Consider the following 8,727-nt stretch of genomic DNA (forward strand, 5'->3'; position numbering starts at 1 on the left):
GAAGTGCACTTGGGAGGAATCTGCATCTTGGTCCCTCTGGTCAGTAGTGCTAGGTTTTGATACCACATGCAGACAGCCACGTTCCTTTTTTGACTTTTATTGTTCTAAACCAGACACCGGGGCACAGGGGATGGAGACTGGGTGTGGTGGTTTTGGGAAAAAATAAAGCGGGAGCAAGTGAAATTATAACTAAATTCTAATTGGAGACATTAGATGAACACCTCCTCCTTTTGAAATTGTGAGACAGGACTCAGCCTCTTCCTGGATGTGTTACTTCTTTCAGCGGTGAAAATGTTTGTCTTGTACTTTCCACTGCACGCACTTGTTACAGGATTTGCATTTCCCCTTGCTTTGCAAAATAAAAAATGATAAAATGAGGAACCTTGTAGTAGATTAGCCTGGGATTCAGATTCTGTCGTGGCTCATAGGGGAGTCTTTAATGCTTTGAAGATGAAGAAAAATTCTGTTTTGCAGAGCATAGGAAACACAGTGCCTTTCTGCCTCCAGATTTGACTGTACAAACATCTCCACAGATTCATCTTTGTGAGAAGTATCTTCAGAGCTTAAGCCCAGGATAAATACCATTCCAGATATTCTAGGAATTCTAGGCAAAAGTAGCTGATTTCAGTAATCACCTCTGACATGCTTTCTCCATACTGGTTTTGACAGCCTGACGGTCTGTATTAAGTGTTAAAAGTGTACTGGCCTATGATTTTTCAAAGTTTCATTAAAATTTTACATGTCCTGTCCACTCTAGATTGATTCTCCACATCCTTCTACCGCCTACCCTGATAAAGGAAAAGATCAAAGTACTTTAAATGACTGATACTTTATTATAAGTGAAGAGTAGCAGTGTCAGTTCAGCACAAGTTTGTAGTGCAAACAAAAGGTGTCCTTGGAAGAACAGTAAGTTTTGTAAACTTTATCTCAGTTGTCATTCCAACAGTTCATTGTTCAAAGAAAAAGCCCGACAAAAACCAGTTAACATAACTAGTGTGCCTTAGAGTTTATCAAACTGCATAAAACATACAAAAATACTCCTCTGAATGCATAGATATACTGTTATTACAGTCAAATTATAAGTAGAGTTTAAATCTTAACACGTTAACTTGTTATTCTTGGTGGAAACTAGGGAAATAAATCAAGTTCAGCACAAGTTTGTAGTGCAAACAAAAGGTGTCCTTGGAAGAACAGTAAGTTTTGTAAACTTTATCTCAGTTGTCATTCCAACAGTTCATTGTTCAAAGAAAAAGCCCGACAAAAACCAGTTAACATAACTAGTGTGCCTTAGAGTTTATCAAACTGCATAAAACATACAAAAATACTCCTCTGAATGCATAGATATACTGTTATTACAGTCAAATTATGAGTAGAGTTTAAATCATAACATGTTAACTGTTATTCTTGGTGGAACCTAGGGAAATAAATCTTTTTAAACCAGCTGCCCTCTAGCAGAATGCTCAGTAATTAGTGGAGACAGTCCTTACACTGACTTCCTAAATAAAGGAACTGGAAACAAATTAGATACTCTTACTAATTTTGAACCATTTAACCACAACTGATTTTCACACAGTTATTGCACATAATCTGAGCTAGGCTCCAAGCTATGCTGGAGAGGTAAATACACAATTGTTGAAATAGAACTTTCTTTCCTGTCTTACAGGAAAAACAAAGCAGGAACCTTAAAAGAAGTTTTTGTTTATACTGTATCACAGTCTTGAGCTTCCCATCAGTTGAATCTGGCATTAAAATAGCTCAGCTTCTGGCTGGAGAAAAACCAGGATTGAGAATGGGAAGTTAGCAGGGTTGAGGTTGATGGGTATGGAACATGGAGGAAAGGATGATCATTATTTTGACTGAAGTAAGCAAGAATTTTAAGCCTAAGTAACGTGGTGAAATCCTGAGCCCAGAGTCAAGTATCTCCTCTTCTGACAGAAGGGGTTTCTGTCTTCTCTTGGTGTGCAGCAGCTTGAGGGAGTCTGTCCAGGGTAAAGCAGGACACAGGGAGGGTGGCAGCCATGCTGCTTCTACTAGAACATGGTGCTGTACTATTTATAGTTTGACTGTCAACACTGCAGTCCAGATCAACCAACAAAGTCCAGCATCCGTCAGCTGTGCAGAAACTCTGCCTAGTGCAGCTTCACAAAGCAGAGATGGAAGGAAAATCAATAGTTTGGGATTGGGGGGGAGGGGGGAACAGAGGGGAGAAAAAGCAGCTCATGCAGAAAAAGCAAATCCCTCACCCGTCCGCCTGCCTCAGGACCCATTGAAGGGTTCTGGTGCAAAGGTCAGCATCATATTTTTGGGTAAAAAAGAAAACAGCCTCCAGAAGTGTAACTTTACAGGCTGTCATGTTAATCAAGACAAGCTTCAGGCTGTTTATACTCCAGCAATGCTGTGACTGAAGTATTTTAACCCACAGGTGAATTTTTTCATTACTGAATTGCTTAAATAGTCTGTAGCTTAACCAGAGTTGTGTTTTTTTCACTCCCCACGAAGAAGGGGAGGGGGAGAAGTTGAAAGCAACCTGGAGGTTGCGTTCAACCTGGAGTTTTTTTGCAATTCATCCCTTTCAGTACTCACCTGGCTGAAACAAGGCTATGTAGCAGTGACAGCAGACTGTGCAGGATGTAAAGTTACAAATCAGTGACTTGCTCATCATGTTTTTCCCATCTAGTGGCCCGTTAAAGCATTCTATGTTCCTTCCAGCTGTGTTCTCTCATGAGGACACGGCTGTGCTTCTCATACAGCAGAAACAACCATGCCCTTGGAACTGGTGTACAGGGAAGGGCCACAGAGAGCTTTCCCATCTTGACAATAGTGACACCTGGGGTGAGTAAATCACAGGCTCACATCGGTCAGAAAGTAAATAAAACCATGGACACAGATTGGGTGTGCCTCCCCATATGAAACAAGGGCTTTCTCTTGAAAGGGCACTTCCAAATCAAAAGGAAAACTTAGGAGAGGCTTTTGTATTTTTTGGTGGAGGTACAGTATTCTCATAGGGGAAATAAACAAATATGGACGTGCTTATTCCAGTTATTTTCAGCCCAGTAAAAGGGTTTCTCCTGCCACTTCTGAGCATTAAGTATTTCTAGACAACCCATCTTGGTGAGTGTTTGTGAGGGGCAAGAGATTAAGGACTTGCACATTCACATTTTTAGAGAGCAACTATCCATTGTGTGTCTCTTTAATTTAATGAGGAAGTACATGCAGAGACACACAATTCCCTGAATCTTTCCATGAGTCTTACTTGGTCAGAGTGGGTGTACTTAACAAAATTTTTGTATCAATAATTATGTCTTTTGTGCCCCCCACTGCCAGATACAACCAATACATTTCCTTGAAATATACTGGAAACCTGTGGTTTTTACTGGACAAATGAGGTATCCCTTGCCTGAATACAGTATCAAGTAAAAAAATAAAAGCAAACAGGACATTAAATATAAAATATTAGTTAAAATAGTAACCCTAATAATAACTTAAGGTTTTACACACACTTAAGTGACACATGTCACTGGCAGGTGTTCACACTGCAGATGCAGCTCCCAGGGTCAGTAGGTCAGCTTGGATGCTCTGCTGTTGTAGCACGGCCGCTCCATCAGCGCAGCCGAAGCGTTCCGGAAAGGAGAGCTGTCACTTCTCATAAGGACCAGCTCCAGCTCTTGGAAGTCCTGGAGTCTGGCAACATCCTTGTCCTTGTAAGGAACAGACAGAACAACATTATTGATGCTGTTGAGTCAGGGATGGAAAAAAAGACTCCTGTCTTCAGGTGGATTAGAACGCTAACTTTAATGAAAGTAGTGAGTCTTTTTATAATGACACTTGCTAAGGTGATACTTGATTGGTGTGCTATGAATAGCACACTGTGGAAAACCATAACTAAACCATGGTTACAGAAAGAGAGATAATTGTTTTAATTATTTCTTCTAAGATTCCCAGGCTCAGCCTGGGAGAAATTATCTCTGTTCTTTCTTCGACTGAACTGAGAATCTCCACACATTATTACTCCTATACATAGCTGGTGGTTATTATTTATAAAAGAACTACAGGAAGTAAAAACTAGAATTCCAGGGACATCATTCCCAATAATAGCAATAAAGAATTAAAAAAATAAATCCAACCAGCATATACTCATTAAAAGTTGTAGATGGTTTTCTTGTTTGATTTTTCTCCTCAAACTTTTTCTTCTCCTTTATTCTCGTTATGATTTGGCTGTATTTGTGCATGTCATTTCACCAAGACTTGGGACCACTTTTGTCCACAGACCTCCAGAATATACACTTTCGGAACAGAAGAGCAGTTTCATTTGTTAACAGCATATCTTTAAGTTGTTCATATGTCAATTTGTGGAGGTTTTTCCCCTTACTGTTCCTTCTTTTTAGGCAAGCAGACAGTGAAGTAATACTTGGCAATTATGTTAAAAGCACCCTAAATGCACTGTTTCTGATACATTTTTTAAAAGTCAAGCTGTAATCGTTCCATATGCTTTAGGAGCTAAAATACTCTGCCTATTTTGACAAGACTATTTTTAAACGAGTTATGATGAAGTTTTAAGAAAGGTCCACCGTCCCTTTGAATCTGTCAGTTTTTATTTAACAAAGCTCACATTTTGCCAATCTTACTACAAAAATACATTCTCTGATGTGTGCAAAGTGAAAAGTCAAGTTAATCTCTCGTTTCTATTCTTACGTTTCTTAGAAGTGTATTGGGTAGTTTTCTGATCTTCTCTACTTGCTCTGGATTAACACCCAGTTCACAGCAGCTCACTCTGAGCAGATCTTGATAGGTCAATTCTTGTCTGTCCAGTTCAATCTCAATGAAGTCATTGTCTCTCAGGTTCTGCACTCTGACCTTGAGTACAAGTTCTGACAGTGAAACAATTAAAAGGTTAACAACAGAAAAGACAACAAACTCAAACCTAACATTTACAGTATTTACCATTACCTTCTGAATTCAGGTTTTTTAATACAATCCCCATGATCTGGGAAATACTGAGCAGTTAACAGAAGCTTCCAGCAAAAATACGCAGGAGAACCATGTTAACACTGTTTAAACTGATCCATCGAGTCACAAAGTTGAGTTATTACCAAACAAATGGAGTTGCATTTAATGCAAATGTAGTGCAAAATTTAAATGTTCGTATTACATGGACTGATCTTTCCATTGTTTTGCAAAGTATTATCATGGTTAAAATACAGTATAACAGACATTTTATGTAACTGAGCAGAAGAAAGCTCAGGGCACTTTTGGCCACAGAATTCAACATCTCTGCCTCTATTCCACTAGAGTCTGAAATGAAGTGATTACTTCACTTCATTTTTCACCCAGTAACTGTAACAGAACTAGGAACCACAGCACCTCTTTACCTTGCATGTTGTACGGGAATGTTCCAGTGAAGAAGAAGGGCTGGAAGGCGGGTGCAGGGCTGCTGGGGGAGGTGTGAGGCTGCAGAGGCAAGGCCTGGCCGGACACTCCTGGGGAGCAGAGTCCCAGGCTGGGGGTTGTGAGCGGGGGGCAGCCGGAGCCATGGGGCATCCCTGGGCTGGCACCCGCTGTGGCTGCACTGACGGTGGGCACAGGGGGTGGCCTGGCTGCTGCGTCCGCTGCTGGGAAAGTCTCGCCGCTGCTGCATGACGTGGGCGTGCAGATGCTTTCAGCCTGAGCTGCTGATGGACAAGGGCTAGTTTCACTCTGGGAAGCAGAAGAGATGGAAGCACTTTCATTCTGGGATTCTGCCAAGCTGCCTTGAATGCTTTCTTCGGTGTAAATGTTAGGGAATGGGTTGGCCAAGTAGTTCGCAACAATGGATAAATTTAAATCCTTCACTCCTTGACATTCAGTTTGTTCCTCTACTGATGAAGTTCAAAAAGGAGGGGTAGGGGATGGAGACAGAAAAAAATCCATCATGTTACTGGATAGATCTTTCTCATTTTGAATACAGTTAGTTTTCCTATTGTGTCTTGAAACTACATCACATTCCAAGGTCATCAAAGATTGACGCTAATGTTCCAGAAGCATGTAACACTTGGAGGCCAGTAGCTGTAAAGTGAAAGAAAAACCTATGTCTTCAGTATATTCTGTTTTTTGATAACAAAGTGTGGAGGGGAAATAACCTTTGAAAGAGACACCATTTCTAGTAGCATTGTTCCAGCGCTTTCAAATGAACTGGATGACCAGTAGTCCTTTATTGAACCTAATTTTAAAATGCTCTTAATAGCACTGCTGTAAATAGTTATTATGACCTAGGCCAGCAAATTTAACCCATTATTTCTTCAAGGAACTGTCTACTTGCTGTAATACCCAAACAAACTCAACTCTTGCACAAAAGCACTGCAGTAAGTGACATTCCTCCCTGAGGATTACAGAACATAAATACTGATGTCAAAGCATTTCAGAAATATCTGCTCAATGATACCACACTCCTAGAATAAAAACTAGGAGGGAAGGTAAGTGATATGTGTTTACTCTCCAGGAAACACAGAAAGCTTAACAGACAGAAAAATAAGATGACTATGAACAGAGTTCATCTACATGTGCTTGACAGTTTAGATGTTAAAGACAGGTGAGTCGTTTGCCACAAACTAAACCCACACCTCACCCAAAAGAAGGCAAAAGCATTGTGTAAGAACACGCCATTCCTTCAGGCTTAACTGTTGGAACCTGAGTCACGATTTAGCTGCAACCTTGTGAAGGATAACCCTGCCCTGTTGGTGTAAGAGCAGATCACTGCAGAGAGCAATTTAAGCCCAATTGCAGATGACAGCACATTTCCATAGGTAAAGCACCTTAGAATTTTAATCTGGAGCACAGTACCTAGATGCTGTTCAAAAGTGCCACACACATCTAACTGGGTTTGCTGTGCATATGAAAAGTGTAAGATGGCATAATTACAGGGCAAAAATTAACCATACCAGCAAGTCACACTATATATAACAAGGTGCTCAGAAGGCATAACTTCCTGAGTGATAAAACTTTTTTGAGGGGATTTGTAGTATTGATCATGGTCAGACTGCAGCAAATTGTACAATTGTGAAAGCCCCCATTTGCAGCTTGCATGCCAGCTTTAGTTTAATGACAGCAAACAGGAGTGCAGCAACAACTTCCCAAAGCATACAGCTTTTCCACTTCTTGGTGACACAGCTCAGAACACAAGGCCTTCCTACCTGAAATCTCCACGTCTATTCGCTCAAATATGAATTCCAGTTATAAATCAGAGCTATCTAATGAGATACAATTGTCCTAGCAAGGCTTTGTCAATTACTGCTTCAGATAAAAGCACTAAAAACGTTTCAGTGTTTAGACCAAGAATTCTAGATGACTTTTAAAATGGGAACGGTACCTCCCAAAATCTTGCGGATATCTGGTTTTGACGTTAGCTGTGCCGCCAGCTCTCCCTTAGCAGTGAGGATCCGCTTGTCTGCACCAGCCTCCAGCAGGCAGGCCACCACCTGAGCATGGTTCCGCTTACAGGCCCAGTGCAGGCAGGTCCTGCAGGAAGGAAGCACAAGGGTTGGGATTCATCGGCCTGGCTCTTCCTCACCAACCCCGTCCTACCTCATCCGAGTTATGCATCAAGTGGTAACTGGGAATAAAGTTGCCTTCATTGTGGCACTTCCTAAAGTTCTGAATCTGTAAGTTATGCAGGGCACGGCCCTCCTTTGCCTTGCAGAGTGACTCCCACTACTATCCCATACAAGCGACTGGACAGGGACCTTAAGCAAATACGCCGTGACAGGTGAAAGGAGGGCGACCTGCTTTTATCGTGATCCTCTTTAGCAGTAAATCTCCGAGCCTCCCGAGATTAGCTTTTCTGTATTTGCAAATGGGAAAACTAAGGAACACAAGAGCTGCGTTCCCAGAACAGCTCCCTCACCCCTTCCTGATGATGGGTTGGGGTGAGCCCCGAGCCCAAGAACCCCAAACACCTGTGAAGGGCAGCGGGGGAAGAGCTGGGCCCCGCAGCGACCCGGGCCCGCCCCTCGTCCCCCGCAGCGCCGGGACCCCGCGCGACGCCGCCGCCCCTCACCAGCCATTGATCTCGTTGCGGGAGTCGATGTCCGCCCCCGCGCCCAGCAGCCGCCGCACCTCCGCCACGTCCCCCAGGGCCGCCGCCTCTCGCAGCCGCTCTTCCAGCTCCCGCGCCTCCGCGGCTCCGCTCATGGCCGGGTCCGGCTGCGGCCCCTCCTCCCCGCTCTGGAGCCCGTCGGGAGGGGCCGGGCGGCTGAGCGCGGCGGAGCTGGGCCCTTCCCGCCCCCGGGCCCCGTTCAGGCCCTGTTCAGGCCCTCACGGGCGCCGCCATCTTGAGACCGGGGCGGGCGGCGGGCACTGGCGCTGCCCCGGGCACGGAACGGCCTTGTTCTGGAGTTCTGTGTCCGGTTCTGGGCTCCTCAGCGCAGGAAAAACTGCTACTGGAGAGGGTCCAGCGAAGGCCACAAAGATGATCAGGGGTCTGGAGCATCTCTCTGATGCACAGACATTGCGAGAGCTGGTTATATTTGGTCTGGAGAAGACTGAGAGGGGATCTCATCAATGCATTTAAATATATCCAAGGAGTGTCAGAGGATGCTGTCAGACTCTTTTCATTAGTGTCCAGCGACAGGACGAGGGGCAGTGACCATAAACTAAAACACAAAATGTTCCACCTCAACACTAGGAAGAACTCCTTTACATTAAGTGTGATAGAGTCCTGGAACAGCTACCCAGGGAGGCTGTGTAGTCTTCTCT

General features: G+C 43.6%; 1 protein-coding gene across 2 annotated transcripts; it reads right to left on the reverse strand.

Annotated features, from left to right (window-relative positions):
- Positions 1 to 816: 816 nt before the first annotated feature.
- On the reverse strand, positions 817 to 8,278 carry LOC121338453 (ankyrin repeat domain-containing protein 40-like). 2 transcript variants are annotated; one of them, XM_041409412.1, is made up of 6 exons: positions 8,030 to 8,278; positions 7,343 to 7,491; positions 5,370 to 5,855; positions 4,693 to 4,868; positions 1,415 to 3,698; positions 817 to 1,128 (listed from the first exon to the last, which is right to left on the reverse strand). In XM_041409412.1, exons 1-5 carry the CDS (start codon positions 8,161 to 8,163, stop codon positions 3,555 to 3,557), a joined length of 1,089 nt encoding a protein of 362 aa, XP_041265346.1. In that variant the 5' UTR covers positions 8,164 to 8,278; the 3' UTR covers positions 817 to 1,128; positions 1,415 to 3,554. The 2 variants fall into 2 exon arrangements, with proteins under 2 accessions (XP_041265346.1, XP_041265347.1); XM_041409413.1 differs by lacking the exon at positions 817 to 1,128 and having other exon boundaries at positions 1,152 to 3,698; positions 5,370 to 5,852.
- Between the last annotated feature and the right edge of the window lie 449 nt (positions 8,279 to 8,727).

This window comes from Onychostruthus taczanowskii, unplaced genomic scaffold, assembly GCF_017590055.1.
Source record: "Onychostruthus taczanowskii isolate IOZ18803 unplaced genomic scaffold, ASM1759005v1 scaffold30, whole genome shotgun sequence".
NCBI classification, from domain to species: Eukaryota; Metazoa; Chordata; class Aves; order Passeriformes; family Passeridae; genus Onychostruthus; species Onychostruthus taczanowskii.

Excerpts from the sequence above, each read along its gene's own strand:
- LOC121338453 (XM_041409412.1), bottom strand. The coding sequence starts at position 8,163 with ATGAGCGGAGCCGCGGAGGCGCGGGAGCTGGAAGAGCGGCTGCGAGAG. Across the intron at positions 5,856-7,342 it reads TATCCGCAAGATTTTGGGAG|TAGAGGAACAAACTGAATGT; the intron begins GTACCGTTCCCA and ends GAACTTCATCAG. Across the intron at positions 3,699-4,692 it reads CCAATACACTTCTAAGAAAC|GACAAGGATGTTGCCAGACT; the intron begins GTAAGAATAGAA and ends GTTCCTTACAAG.